The sequence below is a fragment of the Penicillium citrinum genome (genome assembly GCF_028827155.1).
Source record: "Penicillium citrinum strain IBT 23319 chromosome Unknown utg000005l:1.0-1900146.0:1.0-1900348.0, whole genome shotgun sequence".
Classification (NCBI taxonomy): domain Eukaryota; kingdom Fungi; phylum Ascomycota; class Eurotiomycetes; order Eurotiales; family Aspergillaceae; genus Penicillium; species Penicillium citrinum.
In genome coordinates this window covers 1762311-1786443 of record NW_026622690.1, presented here as the reverse complement: position 1 = coordinate 1786443, position 24133 = coordinate 1762311, and the positions used below count along the sequence as shown (strand labels likewise).

At 47.0% G+C, this 24133-nt stretch overlaps 11 protein-coding genes across 11 annotated transcripts; 3 read left to right on the top strand and 8 right to left on the bottom strand.

The window, feature by feature from the left end:
* Positions 1-118: 118 nt before the first annotated feature.
* Positions 119-902, bottom strand: N7469_006499 (putative ubiquitin conjugating enzyme; the record flags this gene model as incomplete). Its single annotated transcript, XM_056645417.1, has 3 exons — positions 119-375; positions 504-596; positions 746-902. The coding sequence occupies 3 exons, from the start codon at positions 900-902 to the stop codon at positions 119-121; spliced, it is 507 nt and encodes a 168-aa protein (XP_056500655.1).
* Positions 903-1404: 502 nt separating this feature from the next.
* On the bottom strand, positions 1405-2581 carry N7469_006498 (uncharacterized protein; the record flags this gene model as incomplete). The annotated part of the gene is made up of 2 exons (XM_056645416.1): positions 1405-2352; positions 2435-2581. The coding sequence occupies 2 exons, from the start codon at positions 2579-2581 to the stop codon at positions 1405-1407; spliced, it is 1095 nt and encodes a 364-aa protein (XP_056500654.1).
* A 1265-nt stretch (positions 2582-3846) lies between these two features.
* Positions 3847-5130, bottom strand: N7469_006497 (carnitine:acyl carnitine antiporter; the record flags this gene model as incomplete). Its single annotated transcript, XM_056645415.1, has 5 exons — positions 3847-3895; positions 3959-4572; positions 4676-4692; positions 4776-4824; positions 4882-5130. The coding sequence occupies 5 exons, from the start codon at positions 5128-5130 to the stop codon at positions 3847-3849; spliced, it is 978 nt and encodes a 325-aa protein (XP_056500653.1).
* An 878-nt stretch (positions 5131-6008) lies between these two features.
* Positions 6009-7067, bottom strand: N7469_006496 (CFEM domain-containing protein; the record flags this gene model as incomplete). The annotated part of the gene is made up of 4 exons (XM_056645414.1): positions 6009-6293; positions 6368-6672; positions 6729-6906; positions 6981-7067. 4 exons carry the CDS (start codon positions 7065-7067, stop codon positions 6009-6011), a joined length of 855 nt encoding a protein of 284 aa, XP_056500652.1.
* Positions 7068-8733: 1666 nt separating this feature from the next.
* N7469_006495 (Zn(II)2Cys6 transcription factor domain-containing protein) lies at positions 8734-10120 on the top strand (the record flags this gene model as incomplete). Its single annotated transcript, XM_056645413.1, has 2 exons — positions 8734-8782; positions 8838-10120. 2 exons carry the CDS (start codon positions 8734-8736, stop codon positions 10118-10120), a joined length of 1332 nt encoding a protein of 443 aa, XP_056500651.1.
* A 320-nt stretch (positions 10121-10440) lies between these two features.
* N7469_006494 (uncharacterized protein) lies at positions 10441-11811 on the top strand (the record flags this gene model as incomplete). Its single annotated transcript, XM_056645412.1, has 1 exon — positions 10441-11811. One exon carries the CDS (start codon positions 10441-10443, stop codon positions 11809-11811), a length of 1371 nt encoding a protein of 456 aa, XP_056500650.1.
* A 1677-nt stretch (positions 11812-13488) lies between these two features.
* On the bottom strand, positions 13489-14575 carry N7469_006493 (uncharacterized protein; the record flags this gene model as incomplete). Its single annotated transcript, XM_056645411.1, has 2 exons — positions 13489-14382; positions 14444-14575. The coding sequence occupies 2 exons, from the start codon at positions 14573-14575 to the stop codon at positions 13489-13491; spliced, it is 1026 nt and encodes a 341-aa protein (XP_056500649.1).
* Positions 14576-16143: 1568 nt separating this feature from the next.
* N7469_006492 (uncharacterized protein) lies at positions 16144-17975 on the bottom strand (the record flags this gene model as incomplete). The annotated part of the gene is made up of 3 exons (XM_056645410.1): positions 16144-17220; positions 17307-17804; positions 17862-17975. Coding segments are annotated over 3 exons (1689 nt in total), but the record flags the coding sequence as incomplete, so codon positions are not given.
* A 957-nt stretch (positions 17976-18932) lies between these two features.
* N7469_006491 (uncharacterized protein) lies at positions 18933-20399 on the bottom strand (the record flags this gene model as incomplete). The annotated part of the gene is made up of 4 exons (XM_056645409.1): positions 18933-19248; positions 19335-19504; positions 19593-20014; positions 20078-20399. The coding sequence occupies 4 exons, from the start codon at positions 20397-20399 to the stop codon at positions 18933-18935; spliced, it is 1230 nt and encodes a 409-aa protein (XP_056500647.1).
* Positions 20400-20872: 473 nt separating this feature from the next.
* N7469_006490 (uncharacterized protein) lies at positions 20873-21823 on the top strand (the record flags this gene model as incomplete). Its single annotated transcript, XM_056645408.1, has 1 exon — positions 20873-21823. The coding sequence occupies one exon, from the start codon at positions 20873-20875 to the stop codon at positions 21821-21823; it is 951 nt and encodes a 316-aa protein (XP_056500646.1).
* Positions 21824-21966: 143 nt separating this feature from the next.
* Positions 21967-24045, bottom strand: N7469_006489 (putative MFS transporter; the record flags this gene model as incomplete). Its single annotated transcript, XM_056645407.1, has 8 exons — positions 21967-22281; positions 22341-23045; positions 23127-23222; positions 23279-23432; positions 23500-23690; positions 23742-23883; positions 23943-23953; positions 24022-24045. 8 exons carry the CDS (start codon positions 24043-24045, stop codon positions 21967-21969), a joined length of 1638 nt encoding a protein of 545 aa, XP_056500645.1.
* Between the last annotated feature and the right edge of the window lie 88 nt (positions 24046-24133).

Sequence of the window (24133 nt, the reverse complement as noted above, 5' to 3'; positions counted from 1 at the left end):
GAAGAAAGGAAATATAACGAAATGTCCAACCAAATGCACCATGAGAAAACCATAACAGAATGAAGAAAGAAAAGGTAGAAGACGTAGAAATAGAAATTAAATTTGAAGTAGAGCCGGTCTACTCCTCGCCTTGACTTTCACGCACACACCGGCGAACCCTCTTCTTAAACTCTGCCGGATCCTCTCGCCACAACCGAGCGGCCTCCACATTCGCCGGGCTCTCGTCGTTGGGACTGGAGAGCATAGAAATCACAGATAATAGAATTGTCTCGGGGGTCTGAACAGGCGACCAGCGCTCGGCGGCAGACTCATAGCCGTACTTGTCTTCCTCGGGTGGGTGTAGGATGGAGATGCACACTTCGCCATTGGGATAGACTAGGTGGATTGTTAGAACGCAAATTCGAACTGCTCTGTAGCGTAAAGGATCCCCGTCGAAGATGTATTTTTGACAGAAGCAAATTCATAACTAGCCTCAAGAAGACTTAGAATGGCCGATCACTTACTGTTTGGGTGGAAGAGGGGCGATTCGAACTTCATTTTCGGTGGCATATGCGGGTATTCTTGCGGGAAGGAGAGACGAGCGCGGAAGAAACCACCTAAATGAAGTTATAATAGGTTAGCAAATTACTGAAAATAGATATCAAAAAAATATTTGGTTCTCAGTCATGGATTTATAGATCCCTAACTACCCAGTGAGGGGTTCTTTCTGGGGCTTAAGTCAGCAATGCTTGCGGGAAGTACATACCACCGTATAATTTGACATCGTCCGAGATCATGAGCATAACCTCCCATTCGAAGACGTTACTATCTACCAGACCAACACTGATTCCGGGGATATCCTTATCGGACTGCATTTGTTGCAGTTGCCGGGAGAGCATACGTCCAGCGGGTGTAGTTGCCATCGTGGTTGAAGGATGAGGGGAGGGGGATGGAGGAGAGGAAAGGAGTTGAACAGAATCAACGAGAGGAACCTGAAAGATCACTCTGAGTACTAAGTACTAAGTATCAACGAGGAACTGAAGAAGTGAAGTTGAGGACCTGAGGAGAAACTTGGTGAATGCTCTGAGGGGGTGGAAAATCGACGCAGGCGGTGAAGAGCGGGGGCTTCGATAGTGGATAAGGTTAGCCTCAACTTGGCTTGACAATAGATAGAGTAAGTAGAGAATGGAGCACTACAAAATAGGAAGAGAAGAGAGGAGTATAAAGGAGATGGATGAGCTAGCATTGACATATATATAAGCTATTATGTATAAAGAAATGAGTAGCCAAAGGCGAACTAATATAATGAGGGTTAAGGATGCATCAACCAAGAACAGTGGCTCCACCTTCAACTCTCTTCAATACCAATACTGACACTCCGTGAGCAAATTTTGATACAATAGCTCATCTTGGAGGATGCGGAATTTAGGCAGATCCATCAGCAGGCGACATTGACAGGCCCTTAGGTCCAACTCCGATCATAATACCGAAAACAAGGGTCATACCCAGAATCAGTACGCCGGCTTGCATTAATGCAGTCTTGATTATCACCTTGACAAATCGAACACGAGCATTCCAGTCGAAGGTAGTCCAGGCATCCATGAGGCCAATCTTGCCACTGCCACCAATAATCTCAGGCTGGACCTTGCCACCAAACGAACGGTCAAAGGGAACGATGGACTCATCTTCCTCCGGCAGCATAGAAGCGGCCACTCGGATGAACACGACACGAGCAGGCACAGAGACTGCCAGGGCAAGGATCGCGGGAAGAGCACTGATGGAAAGGAAGCGAATGAGTTCCTTCCGGGCATTCACATCCGGGCGGTTGGGGTCCTCGGTCACATCAGTCCAACCGGCGAACTGAGCGACAGCCATAGGGAGGAAGAAAGTGGCATAGGTTAGGGCCGTCTCGAAAGCCACGGCCGGAGCGATGCGGATCCATTTACGATAGCTGGGAATGCGCTGGTAGAAGCGCTTGGGAGAGGGTTCGGAGATGACGATGTGGACCCAAGCCATCTGCCAGGTCGAAAGAAGGATGTTGATAAATAATTGAACAAAGAATTGACCGAAGAATGAACCAGTGGGGACGGGGAAAATCAGAGATAGAAAGACGTCGGCGAAGAAAAAGGCGAAGTACATGGAGAGACCTCGGAAGCGAGACCAGAAGCCAGCACGGGCGCGCAAGTGCTTAGTAGTAGATCGCAACCCGCTGGTGATGGGCTTGGGACGAGCCGCGCCGGCCAGTTCAGAGTCGGGGTCATTTGGACCGGAAGGCTTGGTTGGGTCCTGCTGGTCGATGCGGACGTAGATATCCGGATTTGAGTCCTCGACAGCGGCTAAAGTCGCAACGACGCAACCGTAAGTGTATTCAATCTAGTGGAGTCAGTGATGAATATTTAGACAGGAGATAGAATCATAATAGAAGAAAAAGAACAAGAAGAAGGAAAAGACTCACAGCAAAAGCAGCGAGGCCAAAAATGAAGATGACTCCCAGAACCAAGAAGATCAACCATGGGGAGATGTCTAACTTCATCTGCGGCTTATCCTGGAAAGTCGCGACGAACTCAGCGCTGCGGCGGGCAAGATGACCGCTGACAGGCATGATGGGCGGTGATATATTGAAGGAAGTGAAATGGAGAAGAGGTGTGTATAGAAAAGAAAAGAGATGAAAGAGAGACGAGGGTGGAAGAAAAGAAAAAAGAATGAAGAAGAGGGGATTCTTTTGAGGCTGAGGCCAAAGTAGGCAGGCGCAGAGCTAACCCGGTTGGGGCCGCAGTTGCCTCAGATGAACTTCCTCTTTTTTTGAGTGTTGATTATATAATACATTATAAACATTATATTCTATATTTATATTCTATTATATTCTATAATTGATAGTAAATACTGTTTTATATTCTATTATATACTGTTGATTAAATACTGACTCCCTCTGTCGGAGACAGTCCCAGAATAGAACCCCCCCTGATTATCGGTATTTGCCCCTCCGGCCCCCAAATGACTAGACTATTCGCCCAACCCAACTCGTTTCATCCTTTCAAAGTCTCTTTTTTCCCCTTCTCTCTCTTTTCTTCTCCCTGAATGGCTTTCCATGACGCCGCAGTGGTCCGTGTGCCCAATGACCACTCATCTTCTCGCGCCATAACGCCTTCTTAATAGCCGAAGACATTTGCAAGATCTATTGGCCAGTACATACTGGGCCAGCAGTACTTGAGCCTCAAAAGGAGACTAACGAGTGGATCCATAATTCCCGAGAGCATCCGAGACATTCAGCAGTACGAGTCAAAGCGCGTTTACTGTACGGTCTGAAAGCCAAGTATTATGGTGAGTAAAATCTAGGCCCATACAGCACTCACCGAATACAACAAAGATGTCTCTGATGTAGGCTTAAAAGAAATCTGATTGGTATCTGCAGCAGGCGGGGCTTTATTTAAGGCGCTAAATAATACCATGTAAACTCGTATACCTCATCCACAACACTTGGAATCATATTAAATACGTGCTACTGCTAGTACCGAGTGGGGAACATTTAAGTAGTACCGGTAGTTTTCATTAAATATTGGATCGCCCAGACTAAGATTGGTAGAACGATAGCAGATCTAAGCTTATCTGATCCGATGCATGGTATCATATACTCGAGATACTCCATATACCCAAAAACAAATACATTCTATACTAAAGAAAATTGGACCGAAGGATCAAACATCCAGGGATATCTCTAAGCTTACGAAGTGTATCCAAGAGGGCCAATCGGCGAACCCAGAGACCGTCACGAGTATCCGATCCGTAGACCGATGACTGGAAATCAACGCTGCAAAGGAAACAACAAGAAAATAGGAAATATATACACAGATACTCAACCCCCTGTATCTAATCGAAGAACTTGTTCATAGCCTTGTGGGCAAGCTCGACACCGAGGCTGGAGAAGAGATGGTTAGTTAGGTCTTAGACCTGATACATCGTAAAAAGGAGGAGTGCTTACAATGTAGCCGCGTTGGCGGGCACAGCACGAGCAAGAGCGGGTCCAAATCCAGGGAAGAAGGCCTTGTATCCACCACTGGCGTACACAGAGCGAATGGTTCCACCGATGGTGGGCTTACCGGGGGCACTCTGCAGACGGGACTTAATGGTGTCAACGGGGAAGACAGGAATCCACATGGCGATACCAGCGGCACCACCAGCAGCCACAACAGCAGGAAGGGACAGTTCGCCAGTGAGGTTGCCGTTCGCATCCTTCGGGGTCAATGATCGCTTGATATACTCGTATGCGGCAAAGTAGGCAGCTGAGCCGGGTCCGTCACGGGCCAGAGTCATCGCGCTACCCCGGAACACACTGCGCACACCACCTTCTTTATAGAGCTGGCGGACCACATCCATACCACCGGAGTACTTGGGCTTCTCGCCAGGTGCGAGAGTCTTTTGGCCCTGGATCTGCAAAAGTACCTTGACGCGCTCGAAGGGTGCGGTGATGAGGGTCATAGGGATGGCTGAGAAGAATCCAGCGGAGGAGATCTGGGCGATGGAGTACTGCGGGGTGTTGTTCACCACGGGTACCGTAGAGAGGTTGTTTACCAGGGTCTTGCCCAGATCATAACCCTGTTGACAGATGATGTTAGAATATACTAGACTATCACATGAAGATCCGCAATAGGATCTTTATTTTTTTTTTTTTGAAGGAAAAAAAAATTAGAAGTCATACCCAGAAGCTAACAGCGACTATTGAAAAGGAATATATCAGCTCCTATTTCTCCCAGAGACACTTGCTGATGCCATTGAGTTGTTCAAGGTGGTTGACTTACACATCGGAGTCACGCCCACAAGCGGGGCAGACACACCGGCATACATTCCCTAAGGCGCTCGTCAATGATCTGTCTTTCATTTGAGGAAATCGGTGAATCGCCTTACCCGTACAAGTCCCTCACGGGCAACTGTCTTCCGCACAACATCCATGGCACCTGAGTAGACACCTTTCTCGGCGGTCTGGAGGCGGACCTTAACAAGGTCAAAGGGATGTCCCACGACGACAGCGCAAAGACCACCGGCAGCACCAGCGGCCAAAGAGCGGAGCTGCTGAATGGTCTGGTTCACAGCCTTCTTCTCAATAACTTTGACTTCATCCTTAATCTCCTGCGAAGGTGCCGTGGAGGTTGACATCTTGAAAACGGCGACTGTGTGGTAGGTGGGGGAGCTCGGAGCTTAAGAATCCGGGGTTATAAGAGAGGATAAAAGGGGAGAAGGGGGAGAGGGAGAGAGCAGTAGAGGGAGGAGGGAAAGGTGGTTGAGGAATAGAAGAAAGGTTGAATCAGGAGAGAGATAGAAGGTGTAAGAAGAGAGTATGAAGAGTAAAGATGACCGAATAGAAAAATGAAGGGTAGACTTGGAGAGGATCGGCCCAGCCAAAGCGGACCGAAGCCGAAAGTTGGTCGAGTTGGAAATTCCCCGGAAAGTCGAGAATTGCCTCGGCTCGGAGGACGGAGAAACCCATTGCCGGTGATATCATTCTATCTATACGCTTTTATTCTCTTGATTTACACAAATACTGGACTATACACTCACTATCTACTACTGTGTTCATTTGGATATATTCTACAGTCATTGTGGTGAAACTCTTGAGATACTTCTAGATATCGCCTGTTACCGAGACTCCTCTTCCACATCCCATCGGAGGAGGCCGATCCGGGTGAACGGGAAACTCAGCTTAGAACTGCCACTTTTCCGGCGGGATAAAGGAAATGCAAGCCATCATGAAATGAGATCCATGCGAGCGTCTAAATTGGGGTGAAGAACGAGTATAGTGGTTTAGTCTATCGTGTGATACTGAACTGTTCATAGTACTTCATTGCTACAGAAGCAGAATTGAAATATACAACAATCACATGCTAAGGCACGTGCCTGTGGAGCATGGCTTTCATTAGATCGTTTCGATCGACATTAGTACATATCACTAGTATCCATATTCATGGCAATAATAACATTATGATGATACTCCCATCAACAAAAATTACACTTTCACACCATCATTCAGTTTCCCCTTAGAGGACCAGGAGGGCAGCAAGACCCATTGCGCCAACAGCGCCGCTGCCGACGGTGGCCATGGGGTGAGCAGCTCCGGTGCTGGTTGCGGGGGCACTGTCGGAGCCAGTGCTGGAGCCAGAGCCGCTACCGCTGCCAGACTCAGTGCTAGAGCCAGAGCCAGAGCCAGAGCCAGAGCTGGAGTTAGAGCCAGTCTCGGTAGAGCTAGAGCCAGAGCCGGTGGTGGTTGTGGTCATCATGGTGGAAGCATTGGAGCCAGTGGCATCAGTGCCAGTAGCAGTTGCCTATTGGAACATGATCAGTAAGGGATGTCCAACATGATGATATTTAGGGTTGGAGGTAGCTCCCGGGTACTTACAGTAGCGCTGCCGCTGCCCATACCGCTACCGCTCATGGAATCAGTCTTGGAGCCGGTCATAGATCCAGTGTTGGTACCAGTGCTGTCGCTGCCGCTGCCAGTGGCAGTCATGGATCCAGAGTTAGATCCGGCGCCAGCGCCAGCGCCAGTGCCAGTGGCGGTCGATTCGCTGCCGCTGCCGCTGCCACTGCCACTTCCCTTGCCGGTTTCGGTGGAGGAAGAGTCGGAGCCAGAGCCAGAGCCAGAGCTGGTGCTAGAGCCAGATGATCCGGACCCAGATCCAGAGCCAGAGCCAGAAGAGCCGTCTAGGAAATAAGTCAGTGACATGTTTCAGAATCCAAGCAAGGGGGATGAAACATACTAGGGCACTTGGCGAGGGCCATCTTCAACACCTTCTCAGCATCATCGCTGGGGCAGGCCTCCTTGGTGCAATCACGAATACCAAAGGAGTAGTTCTCGCTCTTACACAGGCACTCCATATCGCCAGACTTGCAGTTCAACTCGGTGGCCTTGTCGTTCATGTTGTTGACACACATGGTCTAGTACAATATCATATTAGCATCTGCAATCATGAAATATGATGGTGTATCTGATTTGGCAATATCCAACTTACAGCGCACTCAGAGGCAGAAGGGTCAGCGGCAGCGACCAGACCGACAGCGGCCAGAAGGGCCAGAGCAACGGGAGAGAAGGACTTCATCTTGATGGGTATGATATAAAGATAGATAGATATGGGAGAATGGAAGGGAGGGAAAGGAGGATAGAGGAAGTCAAGAGGTTGGGAAACAAAAAAAGGGAGAATCGGGTAGAGCCAGGCTCGGCACAGGGTCTTTTATAGAGAAGAACCTGGATCAAATCTGAGCTGCGAACCAAACAATCATTTTACCTTTGAGGTAATTGAGCAGCACTAGCAGCGTCTAGTAAGTACCGAAGGTCCACGATCGCGTCTCCACGACCAAATGGGATCGGCCGTGCGAGTTGCCCGGCACGATGCATCGTGTTTTTGTTTGCTTGTTAAATTTTCACCTTCCTTTTCCTTCTCTATTTTTTACTTTCTTTTTTCTTTTTTGGTGATGCCCTGCGGTGAGCTGCATCATCCTGCATTAAGGTATGACTTGGCCAACGTGGGTGGAATACATTTCAAGCCACAGGGGAACAGGCAACCTGCGAGGATGGGATGGTTCCTGACGCATTTCATGAAGTCATCAGGTTGCAAGGACATGACAAGGATTAGCCCTGTACCACAGACCAGCCAATTCCCATTTTCTACAGAGTATGTACGGAGTACAGGAAAGGTCAATCTCAGATCTCAACATCTCGATTGGGGATTGATCGTCTGGTATGCCTAACCTCGACGTCGATCCTCATAGGCTCGTCCGATTTGTCCAAGGTCCCTTTTAACCCTAAAGGAGGTTGGATAAGCCACTATCGATTTATCTGAAATTCAATTTGAATTCCATGACGGAGTTTAAAGTGGGGATGAACCGATCATTGGTCGCCCAAGGTTATGGGCTGGTGGAGATGCGAGCTTCGTATTGGGGCTTTTTTTTCGAGTTTAATATGTATTTCCCGGGCAAACCGGGGGAAGCTGGGACTTTCTCGGGCTGTGATTGGAACTATCTGTACCCCGAAGCGAAGTGTATTATTATACTCTGTACGGAGTACGGAGTACATAAGTCTGAGGATTAAAATTGTAGGCTGCAACGTAGCTAGCCAAGTGGACCATGACGATGATATCTACGGAGAACGCGGAGGACGGAGGACTGCGCTACTAGAAGATCATGAGATGTGAATGGTACATAGAAGCAAGCAATAAAATAAAGGAAAAATCAAATCTCGGTCCTACATAGTATATTAATCGGGCACAATTTTCAACCCCGAAATGAACTCCGGCAAAGAGAAACAGAATCAAGGCAGGGTGATCAGCAACCGACCCTTGGCTAGTTCGATGGAGAAGGTCGTCCGATCGCCACTATTGAATCTCGGCGTCACCGCTAGTGTGGCTGAATTTTTTCAAGTGGCTGTGTGATATGATATTTTAGTTTGCTTCTTTTGTTTGGTTTTGTTTTGAGTGGACTTACTCCGTAGAGAGATTTGACCTCGGGATCAGATGGGTTGGTGGAGCGTGATGGATTATTCCACTTCTATACAAAGTGCAGTAACTAGTTATACAGAGTATGTACATCAATCAGTTACTGTTCACTCCAAGGAACTCTTAGAATATTGTACTTCCTCAACACTTGATGTTAAAGTAAAGTTTTGATTTTGATATTGCGCCATTCGTAGTCCTTTTGTGTCATTACTACATACCATCCTGTCAGAGCCTCGTCTGTTGTAAGATTCTATCCACCTCCAAGATATCAACCATGCCTGGAGATTATGAATGTACATCTTGCTTGAAAACGTATCAGCGCCGTAGGTGACTCCGACCGATGAATATCACATCTCCACAACTAATCTAATCAGCTAGACGACCTCCTCCAGCGCCACAGGAGGCGCTGTCTTCGACCCAAAATATCGACGCGACGCAAAGCCTGCAACGCGTGTGTTCAAGCAAAGGCTAAATGCAGCTATGCTCGTCCATGTGCGCGATGTATCGACCGGGATATTTCTTGTGTTTATACCTCTGCTGCTGCCTCTGAAGCACATGTACATGAAGGCCCAAGCAATTTGAATGTCTCCTCTCCACCGTTGGCAACCCCTAACTTCATTCCCGTCCAACCTCCCGTGCTGCAGCCCGCCACGCAAGGGGCAATTAACTTGAATTTTCCCCCGGCTGATGGTTTCGGAGATGTACTACCACCCTTATTGGATTTCCCAGAAACAAGCCTAGGGGATTTGGACGTCAATATCCCCGTCGTGCAGCATGCCTTAGGGGATCTCATTCACGTGGTGGAACAATATCCAAAATGTCTTCTCCGAGATGATTTTATCTCACCGTTACTACATCGTACTCTCTATGAACAGGATGTGCCGGATATGACGACGCTCGCGCGGACCTCGATGGCGATCTGCTGCGGGAGTGCGATGGAGACGATCGACGGGAGTCGCTTCGCTCGACAAGCGATGGAAGTGGAACGCCAAAGACTAATCCAGACTTTCCCTACGTACACGTGCATGCAGCAGTGGGATGCTTTGCATGCGATGCTTATCTATGGAATCCTGGAGCTGCGCACACTACATGGTGAGATTCGTAAAGGAGAGGAGTGGAAGCAAAAGTCATACTCCCAAGGCTTGAAGGCCCCTTTTCTGGCCAAAATGACCCGATCTTTGATTACTTCCTATCTCCAAGACTCGGTCACTGATCGGATATCGCCTGCTCGTCCAAAACCCCGGAAGTGGGAACAATGGGCTGTGGAGGAGACCACACGGCGCACAATCTTCTTGGCTAATATTATCTATTACCTTGGTCATTGCAATCCACAGAGTAGCTCACCTTCCCCATATTATGAGCCTTTAAATGACGACTTTATTTTGAATATGCCACTTCCCTGCAGTCATGCGTTGTGGACAGCGCGTACGGAGATGGAGTGGGATCTCACGATGGATTTTGTCGAACAGTACTCTGCATCGAGGGAAGATTTATCGACGGTATTCAATCTAACTCTGGGCCGCATGACTCTGAAAGATGTTCTTGAGAGTTATTCACGAGATTATTTACAAACACTACTGGTTCAAAATACCGTCGGAGTTGGTGGCTCCGATGAGCTACGCAGTTTGATCATTCTGTGTGCTTTACATCAATTTACCTGAGCAGTGCTCTACCTCCTGACATCAACCAATGATTTGTTTACCTAGATTTATAATCTTCTCCCTCAACTCCGGTAAGATTAGCCAGTCCTCGTTGTCTTCTACGGAGTTGGACGGTCACGACCACGAAACTCCGCGGCTTCGAGAAGCCATTAAATTCCGCCATGTTGAAAATCGGATTGTCTGCCAATGTATAAGAAGGGATGAAATGAAGACTCAAATGCGATAAAGCGAATCACTTAATGAGAACTGCCATCCACGGTTATTCCCCATCCATCCTTCTATCTTTCTTTTGTCTTATTATGATAACTCGACTAGCTGCCATGAGTACTTCCAGCCTTCATCGTCTACAAAATTTAATATGTCCTATCTTCGGCCATACTGATATTATCCCTGCGGACGGTGGTATTCATGATACACAGCTATTCAAGAAGGCCTGGGGTCTGCGAGCTGGAGTCTACACACCCATGCAATTAGTCGAGGGGTTCGCGCCTCTCCTCGACACTGTTGTATTCCATCTCGGCGATGATCCCATCGGAAGCAAGCCAGCTCGCTCTCGCTTGTTAGATAATGTCGCTGCCAATTTGGCTACTGATACTCGCGAGGCCACGCTCCGTCTGAATGAACCTCTTGATATATCGCGGCGAGAGATCAATGACCAGGCTACTCGCATCGGCAAGACTCTGGTCCAGTGGGCTCGAGGAATTGAAAAAGTCAACGGTGGGAAGTCGGTCCATGTAGACCTCCAACTTCGCAGCCCTTGCGAGGGCCATCTGCTCACTCCATCCAATGTGGATCTTATGTTTGGCGACCGCAGCCAGCCCCAACTGATGCAGTTATTCAACGAGTATATGCATCAAATGGTGCTACTACGCGATGCACTTTTACCGTTTCAGAATTATCAGGATGTTCTGATTCCTGTCGGTCGCAAATCAAGAGGAATACGCCATCTCGAATCAGCTCGAAGTTCATTCCTAGCTGATCTCTTAACCAGGCATACCACGCAACGAAACGTCGTCAATTTTGCCAAGGCACTACTTGCGCCAGACCTTGTCGATTCCGAAAGCGTAGGATATGGCTTTCAGTATGGGCATGGCACTATTCTACCTGCTTTTCTGTCCGGTGGTCCAACTCCTTTGCATTTGCTGCAGTACGTCCCTGTGAAAGTCAATCAAAATGACACAAACGTTGTGCTCGACTATCAGTTCGACGATTATTATTCGGCCCCTCGTGCGGAGATTCCCTCTGGTGCTGATACTGCAGTCTCCGAGCTTTCTAGCTTCCCTGATCCAGAGACGCAGGTGGGACAAGCTGCTTCACTTGCTTTCGTGGATGGCTCCAAAGCTGGCAAGCCCTCACGTTTGGAACTTCGCTTTGGTTCGGTCAATAAAAAATGCGTAGCTGTTGACGTTGGCCAAATTTCTCGCGGCCATCGATATTCATACATCGCGAAAGAATTTTTGATCGATAAGACGACAGAGAGCAGTGCTTCCAGCAATTCTAGAGATTCTGTGATCATCCACGACGCCATGAGTATTCTGCAGACGACTGACGCCAGTCTTTTGACTGCAAAGAATGGGGGAGTCCATGTCATTCCAGTTGAAAGCCCCCCTCGTAGCCTTGGCAGTGTTGGGCAAGTTATATCCCGAGAATGTTGTGCTTTTGTCGAAGGATCAAGAGATCAGCCTTGCTGATAAGGCAGGCAAAGGTTTCGAGCCTAAATTCGTCATTTGGGGTGGTGTACAGCAGGGTGGATTGAAGGGAGTTTTCTAAAAGGTGGGCTCAGGGTGGAATACAATCTGCACAATCCATACTGAGGATTTAATGATCGATACTACTGCCGATCAGCATTTACATGGGTCTGTTCGCATCGCACCTTTGGAAGCCCTAGTTTTCTACTAGTTGAACTTCTCAAGGTTGGTTTATACATGAGTGTATTTAGTGGTATTATTAGTAGTAAATACTACACCCTTGAAGACTCAACTATGATGCTTGTATATTTTTATATGATCGCCTAGTCTCTGCTTGAGACTAGTGCCTGGTATTAATAGTGCACCATACGAATAGCCGACGACATCAAGATATAACCTTGAATTTAAATTGCTCATTTACTATGTATGTACATACTAGGTAGTTCGTAGATAGGCAATTTAGTTTAAGGTTATATTATATTAGGCAGACAAATTCTGGTCACTTTGATACCGACCGACTTTTATACTTACTGGTTAGTTACTGCACTTTTTGCGGTCTCCGCGGATCCCGTTCAGATTGAGAAGACGACAGGCAGCAGGATTCACCAATTGACAGCTGCCATCAACTCGACGGGGTAATGCGTTTCAGATTACAGTTTCTTGTGGAACCATTTAGCGAAGAATGTGACTGGCAACCGAAGAAGGATACGGATAACAGGCTACAGTTCGAGGTGGTTCCTAGAGACCGGAGCTAGACATTGGCATACAGCCCCCAGATATAGTTACCTATATCTGTAGAGGTATATACCTGTATAGTTAGTTAGGTAACTATCTATATATTCAATCTGTACACAGTAAGACATTCACTGGTAGTACAGTACATGTAGCTGACCATAACTGCCTTACTATCACTGACCAGTCGTTCGTGATAATAATTTAGCAAAGATATAAACCTACCTAGAGCCCAGCCCTAGAGAGTATCGATCAGCGTATCTCGGAAGTACAGCGATTTGACCAGAAAACTCCACGCTAGAGTATCCCACAAAACTGTAGCCCTCTCGATACGGGCTATGTATTGTACCATATGATATGTACGTACCGGGCCATACCAAATAAGCATTTCACCGATTCTATAATTGGCCATGTTGCACATCGTACAAGGCTTAACATCGGTGAAACATCCACAGGCTAGTGAATTCCGTTGGATGCGTTTGTGGGTCTCCGGTCTAACCGGGCCGAAGGATGATGAAAAAAAAAATTTGTCTCCATGGAGATTCCACGATTTTATACTCCACGCATGGGACAAAAAGTTGACCGACGCAGGGGTCGAACCTGCAATCTCTTGATTCGTAGTCAAGCGCCTTGCCATTGGGCCAGCCGGCCTGAAGCATAGAACTAACTTGTGTGGATGTGGTTGATAAGAGGTTGGTACTTCCCGAAAGGCACTAGTATAGGCACAGTATTGAATCATTTGATAGATGCAAATCTCGTAGTTTGAATAAGGGAGGTAGGTCTATATCTAAGAAATGCAATATTATAAACATAAGGAAAAGATGCTGTTTCGCGAGTTGATATCGTAAAAAAGAACTCCAAAATGGATGAAAAGAAATTCCCCACCCTCCAGCGCCGCGCCTAAGAAAGAATATGTATATGAATCCGACGAATCAACCGATAATCATACTATACATCGGGCTCTGTCAGGTGGATCTCAGGGATCATGAGATGAGCCTTTTCGCTATGGTTTCCCTCCTCAAGACAGGCCAGGCTGGAGCGAGAGTCTCGATTCTGTGAGCCCCTCTTGTAAAATCCCAGCCGTGTAGCGAGGGAAATAACAAGATGACCAACACAGAAGCCAACTAAACAGGCCAGTAGTCCAGCCCCAATTCCCATCATAGCAGGGAGAATGACCGGGCGAACAAGGCGCATGAACGAGTCTTGACCGTGGTGGTGGGGATGATGGTGACCGCGATGGTGGCCCCCGTTGTTGGACACAATGTAAGTAGATCCGTAGGGGGAGAACATATACCCAACCTGGGACTCATTCTCAGGTGTGGATGTGGATTCGGGTTGGTGATTAGAAGATGACTTGGTAGTTCCCTTGTTTTGGGTTGATTGAAGTTTTGGTGTCGATGATTGAGGGGAATTGGTGGAAGAAGAGGATAATTCTGGCTGATGGTGATTCAAGAGAGTGTTAACCTGAGTCTTCCAGAATTTCATTTGCCAAGGCTTGGGCCTGCGAAGGCTGCGAGGCGAGTCCAATCGAATTCGTGTGATACGATGAGTTCCATCGGGGGAATCGAGCAGATCAACAGCCACAGCATGGGGAGTGACAGGGCGGCCTTCTTTATCGATTAATTCGACATTAATTCGCAGAATATCATGCAGGGCCCCAATATCGCTGGCTGGAATAGGACGGGCATTGAGAGAATAATACAAGTGAATATCTTCCTCCTCAAGGGCAACTTTGTGGTCGCTGTCATAGAGTGGTGCATGCATTTGCATCGACATGACAGGAGGGAAGATTTGGTCATTATTGGCATAGAGCGAACCATCTTTGATGGTCCATTTTATGGACTAAACATATGAAATATATGTCAGTGATGATGATATTCAGATACCAATTTATTCCACTCACAAGATAAGTATTGGTTGGATTCTCGGGCTCCAACGACGGAAGATATGGTAGATGAACCTCGTGGGCTGAAGTGTAGGGAATGGCCGATGCAATCGCACCAACAATGCAAAGTGATGTCCAGAGAAATTTCATGATGGCGAGAAATAATAATGACAATGATTGTAATAAAAGAATAAAAGAAAAAAAAAGAATGAAAGATGCGAAGGAGAGTAAATAAAAGTAGAAAAGTAGAAAAAAAAATCCCGAGGGTTTTGGGGGCGACAAAAGAAGGCGCAGTCAAAATGGCCCCGGGGGCTTTCTTTTTTTAAGATGGAACTAAGCCTTAGACAAGGCTGCGAGGGGAACAGAGATGTGACACCCTTATTATTCTTCTGATCAGAATTGTGAGGACTACCTTTTTTTTTTTTTGTTCTTCAATAGTGAAATGTGGGTGCCTATCACCACATTTTCAGCGAGACATGGGACGGTTATAGGTCTAATTACGGAGTAGTCTGGCCCCATTCATATAAGGTTCTCCGAGGGTGTACACATTTCGGAATGGATTGTGTTTCTACTGTATGTAATGGACCCTTCGGGCTGTAATTTTTCTCCTACTTTAAAGTGACCGAGCAAGCTTTTCGTTGCGAGGCTAGACGATTGATGATTGGGGAGGGTCCAAAAATGGAGACGAAAAGGGTCCAAAGTGGGAAGTTTGGCGGGGACTGAAATGTATTTTTGGACTGGTTCAAACGAGACTAACAGCTTGGCTACGACCTTCTCGGAATGAATTGAGTCTAAACAGAAAAAAAAAAAAGCCTGTCATTTGGGATCGACACGGCGCTGCTGACGCTGGAACCTCCTTGCCGAGAGGGCTGTTTTACAACTACTATGTATGAACAGGCTAATACAGCTGTAGCCGAACACTTCTAAACTTAGAGCGAGCATAATATTTCGTACTATTTGCTTGATTATTCCAAATGATATTTTTCACCGGGTTTAATCTGTATAATCAATTGTATCAATTGGTATGCCTTCTCCTCTCTTGTACCCCTTTTCAATCCCGCGCACATTTGAAGCTGCACGCCGAGCTTTTTCGCATGCATGCCGAGTCTGCAGCTTCGAGCTACATTCGCGGGGCTTCCGAGACATCGTATCTGGGTGGGCACTTCCAGCCGATAGGATATAGAGGGATCTTGAGCCGATCGTTAGGGCTTCCCCCGGTAAACATGATTGTACTATGAAATTGCGCCAGTTTCGCAAAATCTTGCACATCATACAGACACTAACTAATGTAGTATATTGAGTGTCCAACTACGTAAATTTCGAGAAATTAATGATCTATTTCATCCATACAGAGTAAGAGTACGATGCACATACTATGTAAGTACATTGTAGATTCCCACCACTTGTCACATTACCCTGCATTGCATGCTCACCATGTGGCAGGGCCAGGTCGAGCATCTATAGCGCCGATTCCTTGCCAGTGCTTATCTATGAATGTAATACTCCGTAGTTAGTACGAGATAATACCGAGCATCCACGATTTATACTGGGCTGTGATCGCGATCGTGGTCGGAAAATCGGCAACCCCATATTTACAGTAATTCAATTGAAATCGTTCATTCATCACTAACTCGACCACCCAAATTGTGTCTATGTACATATTTGCATGTACAGCTTCACCGTAAATTAAGTCACTCATAATCAATTCACATTAGCCATTAAGAATAGGGAGCAGACTGCCAGAATCGACAGCGCGGATTATTGGTCATATCGCGCATGGGCACAATGGTGTCATTTCCAATGTTCATGAGTTGTCCTCGCTCTCCATGTCGAGGAAACACTGGTGTACGTGACGATCTTGGAACCCCTGCATACGTAAAACTGACAAACCAGTCTTGCATCGCATGAGCCACCGTCGCGTTGGTGACCGACGCCATATCCGAGGAGATTGTGCTGGTACCATTGTGGAAGAAAGTGTATAGCACGTCCTGTCCGTGTAACCCGGGCGGAATGCTGAACTGATAGGCATATGTCTGGTTATCATATGCCCGATTCAGATAATCGGTATTACAAGTGATGGCGACGTCGGAGAGGATGAGCTCTGCACGGGCAAGAGGGCTGGTATAGCCCCATTTGCCGTCAAATCGGGCGGGATAAAGGACATCGGTAACGTACCGAGTCACATTATTCGAAATGGTGGGTAAGATCTGTTTTAGAAGAGTTGGAAGGAAATTGCTCTTGGTCGCATTGGGATTCAGGAATGCGATACCCTCGTTGGTATTATGACCAACCATCACACTAATGTTGCGGTCAAAATCCCCCGATAACAGAAGTTGCCCTGGCAATCTCGGCGCAAACTTGTCATCCACAACGGGACCATAGACAAAGTTACCATAGTAGCCCTTGGTACCGATCTGATACGCATTTCCAGCGATCAGGGTCGATGAGGGGAGACGGCGTGCTTCCTCAACCGAACTCACATTCAAAATCCCCAAAAATTGCTGCAGAGTATCTTCCTGCTGGGTGGGAGATACAATCGGATCCCATGCTGGACTTTGGAGAATTGCTTGGTGAAATGGAGCCGATCCATTCTTACCACCAAAAGCTGTGATTTGGTGCATGATAGAAGCACCTCCAGCCGATTCACCCATGACAGTAATACGAGAAGGATCTCCTCCAAAAAGATGAATATTCTTCTGTACCCATTTTAGGGCTAGGCGTTGATCATAGAGACCAGCATTGGCAGTGCCGTTTGCAGTGAGGCTGCTCCCAGCCAGCCAGCCAAAGGCGCCTAACTGAACCGAGTTTCAGCGAAAAGAAGAATAGAAATAATAAAAGAAAGGTTTACCCGAGCCCAGAGAGAGAGGCTTTTTAGACTTACCCGATAGTTTAACGCTACATATACCATTTCTTCTCCTCGAGCTTTACTCTGTTGCATCATTCCTGCTGGATTATACAGACTCTTGTCACCTTCTGCAAAGCCACCTCCGTAGATCCAAACCATCACCGGAGCAAGATTCTTCTTCGCAACCAACTCTCCCTTCTTTTTTTGAGCCCGATGGAATATCTCTTGAGGTACGACGACATCCAAAAAGAGGCAATCCTCGGTCGTCCGAGGGTCCAACTTATCCGGGATGTACGGATAAGCCGAGAGATCAGTTGACTGGTTGAATTGCTTCCCAGTGAGTACACTGAGAAGAAAGCTAGGCTGAAGCTCTTCTTCCCAAGTTGGCAATGCTTGAGGGCATACTCGACCAGTCGAGCCGTCTTGAATTTGCGACCGGTTGGGCTTGGGCCAGACTGGAGCTCGAAAGCGCAAGTCATCTAGTGGAGGAGCTGCATAGCGGATATTGCTGAAATTATACAGTCCATTGGAGCTCTATTCACTTCATTAGCTAGTAGACTCTTCGCTTATTTTGAGAGAATCAAAACCCACGCTCAATGCATTTGCTCGATGCAACTCATATCCCAGGTCTACAACAGGTAGAGCTGCCCAACAAAGGGAGACCAAAGCCAGAATGAGAATGAGATTCATATCAACAGCTTTGCAGACTTGGGCTTTGTGTGGAGGGAAAAGACCACAACACCGTACCACACAGCACAACTCGTTTTTTTTTTATGTTCAACTTTTCTCTTTCTCTCAGGCACATCTCTCTTGTACCTTTCAATCTATTTGAACTCTGCCCTCCAAAATGACATCAGGATCCATCTGTGCCCGCAGTGGAGATGCACCCGGCCCGTCCGAGTGACCCAACGAAAGAGACCAATCTACATGCATAAACGAGTGGAGTATTGGAGATATCGACAGCATACAGTACAACAGTGCAAGTTGTATGTACATAGTAAATCTCTGATTAAAATTTATGAGGGAAAACCTAGTGTAACCAGCGGTCAATCCAACTTCGTCCAGCCAACATTCCTCGGCCGCATTCGATGACGTCAAACAAATCCGGCGATCCGAGGATTTATTCTCGAATTTTATTTAAATTATCTATTTAATCCTTGAAGATGTTATTTCATGGATAGAAATACATTTATTGCCATGCAAAATAGAGTGTTGGCTGGGTCATGATGAATATGGAAGTTCTTGCAAGGGATATGCTTAGTGGATGGCTGCACTATAGAAGAAGCAATTATATCACACATCACCACAGCCTGAGGATTGAAAGATATCCGGGGGCCTAAAAATTAAACTTCAATTAGTCCATCAGTGCGAGCCAAACGAAAAAAATCAACCGTGTCATGCTTCCTGTTGCGGTGAGATTTGTACGAATCGAATTCCCACAAAGCCGTTCTAGATGTACAGTCACCTTTCTTGTGGAGCCCAAGACTGCCCTAAGATCCACATTAAGTGCATATTAAAGACATCAGGACTGGATAACTGGAGGTCGAAGTCCATTTTGGTCCTTGGTCATGCTACGTTAAGAATACCAACTTGGTTCGCTATTCTTACTCCGGACACTGTTCCTTTTTTGTCTTATTTTGATGCTTATCTTTTTCTTGCCTCTCACTGATCATCCACCTCGCGAATCTTATATTCAAACATCTCGTTCGAAGATACCGAATATCCATTCTGTAATTTCCGAGCAGCCTCGTCTCCAGCTGCTGGCACACGATACTCAAATCGTTTCCCTGGTGCGGGAGTCGTGCCGTCTGCAAGTGCATAGGGAAAAGGAAGATACTCAGGCATTAGCCCTAATTGTACCAAAACAGTCGCCTGATCCCAGGCGATGTGCTCGTGGTACAAGCGGTCACCTCGGATGTTGACTACAGAGGTGAAGGGAATGCGTAAATGCTTGCCGGTTGGCGGGATTCCCGGTATTCTGGGAATCGAATCAATGGTCAGATAAAGTGGACACTGGGTGTACATAGAATTAAAATCAAAGTCAACAAGAAGAGTATGACTCACAGCCAGTCAACCTCCTTCACATGAGTGAAGCTGAAGATGAACTCATCCACCACGCGGTCGACACCAACTGTACGACTCACTAAATCCAGTTCCGTGTCATCCGGATTGTTGAAAATAAAATGATGAAGGTAAAAGTGACTCAATCGTGCACGGCCGATGCCTCCCGTCAGCTGTACGTATACACCCGCAGACGTGCCGTGTTAGCCTTCTGGATTATCCCTTGCATCCCAACTATCCTCAAAGGGGTAAATGACTTACCGTGGGAACATGATTCACGTATGGCTCCTGTACCATCGTCGCCATGGTCTTCTCCACAGATCGGTCACCAAACTCAAAGTAAGTGTGCTCTTCCCAGATCCTTTCTAAATCAAAGTATGGTCCACGTAGGTGTTTCTTAAGAAACGCGAGACTACGGGTGTGGGACACTCCTGCTGTCGCATATTTGAAGTCGGAATGGCCTGGGATCACAAAGGCCGCGGAAGAGACATCGGGATATTGATGGTAGGTTTGATTCTCATGCTGAGGAGGCTTGACAGGGCCCGGAGCATGAATAAGCTGTGCTTTGCATTCAATATCCCAGATATCAAAACAAATCAATGCAGTGGGCTTCCCAATGTTGGCCAATGACTCATTCAAAGCGAGCTCAAACTGAGATGCATAGTCTGTTTTGGACCCATAGACTATGTCACATATTAGATTCTGTATAATACAAACAATCCGGGGTCTCGTGGGTTTCTATCTACCAAGAAGTGCGAGGTCGTCTTGCGTACACTCCGCCAAATCAGCCAACCCTTTTCGAGCCTCTTGAATCAGATTCTGTATAGCTCCTTGATCATCACTCAATCCAGAATCGAGCGTAACTTGTGCAATCGCAAAACTCTCTTCTGCCCATTTCTGTCGAGGCTCAGGATCTAGACTGGTATTATGCTGCTGATATCCCTCATACGATGCTGGTCGTAGCAGAATCAGTCCTGGTCCTCGCCCACATCGAGACAATGGAGCTTGTATCACAATATTTGTACCCAACTGAATGAGCTCTGCTGATACCTCTTTGCTGGCTTCCATGGTGAATTTCAAGCTGACTGGGCCTTGAAGAAAATAAATAAGAAGTTGGATTGTTTTCCCCCCCTCTTCTTTTCTTTGAATCCCCCACTTTTTCATGAGCCACTCAGTCCAATGCCATAAGTAATATCCTTCAAATACCCTATTATACCCAAATGTAACCAATTGAATCGTTTCATTTTTCTTCACTTCTCTATATTTTCCCTCACTTTTTTATTGTCCTTTTGTCTTCTTCTGCCAACTCCAAACGGTCACGTGACCTATATCACGACCCGCTTTGGACGGCTTCACTTCACAACTTTCGCTTCTCCAGTGATTCCCCCAAATCTTCCTCGTCTTTTTAGGTGTCTCAAGGGGTGACCGCGATCGCCGACTATTATTGGTAGACACAGCAAAGCGTATCTTGATTCCCCGAATATCTCGCCAGCTTCTCACGACTCTGCTCCACAGGAGCTTCCCTTTGATCGGCCTCCACAATGAACAATATCGTACAGTCCTCCTTGACCGACGTCGAATCGAAACTCAATGCGCTTTTGACTACACTTACACATTCGCCCGCGGCTGCTGGAGCACCAGCAGCGGCCATTGCCTTGTTAGACGCCGATGACACATTAACGTCCGCGATCGAAACACTCCGACGACATCAGGAGAATTACGCGAGGATTTTGAACCTACGAAGTGAAGCAGAGCAACTGGGAGCCAAAGTGCAAGGAATTGTGAGCAATCTCGAGAAATTCGACAAAGAAATCAGCACAGCTTGTGAAGACGAGGAAGAAGACTCCGACTCGGACATTGGCGAAGAGAACAAAATTGGGGGCTCTAAAGGAATTTCGCGAAAGGAGATCGATTACCGATTATTACTCGACTTTGCGCGTCGTATAAGCAAATATAATCATGAGGCTGCGGCCGATGCTGCGAATGGGGCAGCTGGCGAGCAGCAAGCAACACGCCGACAGCTTCTGGACAGGGATGTGGAAATGTCTGGTTTGAATGGTGATTCAACTGCAGATGAGGGGAAAGAACCTATTTCTTCAATAACGAAAAATGCAACACAATGGCTGGATGACTCGGCCAATGTTACCCGCGAGGTATATATGGTGCCATATCCAATGGAAGATCGTATTCGTATGGGATTGATGGGCCAGGTCCAGTTGGCAGCTGGCGAAGACCCCGCGAAGGAAGTGGAGCGATTGATCAGGGAAGCAGAGGGTCTCGGGGTCGCCGAGGTTCCTGCTCCTGCTCCCACAACAGATACGAGACAAGACGAGGCCGCCAAAGCTGCTGCCCAAGCTGGTTCAACTGCCGCTACAGCTCAACCTCCACGACCGCAACCAACCACTGCACCCACAGCTGCGCCTGCGCCGAAACCCAAACCGAAGGGCCTTTTGGACCTTGACCTCTATGACCCTGATGATGACGATGACTGAGCATTTTTAAGGTTGATCTAATCTTGACACTTTTTATTATGATACCACTTTCGAGAGTTAGCACTAAAGCGAACGAAGACTTGGCGCAATACGATCAATATTGGGATATGTTATCTCAATTCGATTCCAGGCTTGATGTCTATCTACATCTTATGCACAGCAGACTTGGCTGTCCATCCTCTAAACTTCTTACCGTAGAAGTAGAACGGAATCGCGCAGAGACACCATAGCGTACACAAGCACATGTTCAACATGATCGGTTTCACAAATCCCGATTCCTCAACCCAGGGCGTGATGAATTTGCTGAACCCATATCCCCACAAATTCTTATTCACCGTGATGGATACAAAGATCGAGCCAGCAACAGGCTTATAGCTGTCAACAGCATATGTACTCGTGATCGCGGGAAGAGCGGCCACTTGAATGCCCGCTGCGGTATATCCAATAATCACAATTGCCTATGATGGTCAGCATTCAAATGAATCCTCACGGACAAGAGTTACATCTGAAGTCTTACCCGCCAGTCCCATTTATACTCGTAGCCAAAAGCGACAACAAAATTCCCAATGATCATGATCACAACATAGACAGCCATGGCCGGCAAACGCATCTCTGGCTCTCGAATACCTTTGTTCTTCCGAGTTGCTTTCATGGACACCCAGTCGGAAAATGGGCCATTAGTTGCCAATCCAATGAAGGCTCCAATCAAAATGGCGAAGTTGAAAAAGCCAATGGTCTGACTGTTGAAGTTGTATGGAGGTTCTGCAAATGCCTGACTTTGTGTGAGATTCAATGTCAAAAAGACACTAGCAGACCAAGACACGACAAAGGCGGATAGTTCGACAATGGGGAAAGCCAGCATTTTCCATGGAATCCAAAAGCTGATAAACACGGTCTTCAGATTATTACCGTCAAGTTGCCATAACTTGAACTGCTGTTTTGAAGGGGATCCTCGATGCAAGTATGGATCTCGTTCAGAAGCCTCTTCCACCTCGATATTCTCGTGCTGTAGAACCTCGATCGGCTTTTCAGACTCGCAGTTCGTTTTCTGCACTGCACTTTGGCTCTCATGTGTCTCAACAGGGCGGGTCCGATGCCATTTGGTCTCGGGAAAGAGGAATATCTGTAGTAGGAGTACGAGGCCAAGAATTCCGACGTTTAACCAAAAGAAGCTGCGCCAGCCAACATGTTCCGCCATAGGACCTGCAATTATCGGCCCGACCTAAAGTTATGAGGTGAAGGCGTCAGTTTCATCAGTTTCCATCATGTTTGTGAGACCAAGAAAAAAAAAAAAGCTCCTTACCATGAGCGACCCAAAATATGCCGTGAAGTAGAGAGTATTATAGGCTCCACGTTCGTGTAAAAACATGATATCTGTGATAATCTCGGGTTGCGATGTCTGTTTTATAAGGTTGTTAGAGGCAATACTCCCCCTGGATAATCACTCGCAAATACCTCAGCAGGGCCAGCACCAAAGCCGTTTAGTACACAAGCACCCATGTAACTTCCGTACGACTGTGCCTCTGCACGCCAGATATTGCTCACGAGGCAGATGAGGGTCGAGAAGATTAAGACGGGCCGTCGACCGTAGGACGTTTGAATAGGAATCCTGTGAAGCCCCAGCAGAAAGCTTAGTTCAGTTGCATTATTATTACTTTCGAGTTGACATGACTCACCAGAAGAAATTGCTAAACCCCAACACAAGAATACAAACACCCGTGAACTGGACTACACTCGCGAGATCCGAATTGAAGGCCTCCATTAACTGTGGAAACATAGGTGCTAATGCTAGGGGACCCAGACCCTGACTGAATGATGTCGCTGTAGATATGGCCATTGCGCTCATTTTCCAGAAGCGACTCCAATTCTAAATTGTGTCAGTCTATAGAAGACACCAATGGACAAGTTTCGGACTAACCAATGGATCATGAGGATCTTGTGATGGCTGGGGCACCAGCACTCTATCAGATTTTGATGAGGACTTGACAAAGTGATGTGCGCCCACATCGGCCATGATCTCTGTGCCTGGATAGATGGTTGTACCAAGCTCCTCCTCAATCCTAAGGGCAAACCATTTTTTTTAGCAAAGCAATGCCACGCACAAGGTAGAGGTACCTACTGATGAAGAGCCTATAGAAAGTAAGCAATCAGTTTTACTGGCATCAATTACATTAATAGTACTACCGAGGTAAACTCACACCCTCATTGTAATTCATCTCCATATTGATTGATATGCCTTGAAGGCTTATTTCACTGACGAGGAGCTTCAAGCTACCACCATTTAATAAAGTGAATGTACTCGGAAACAAG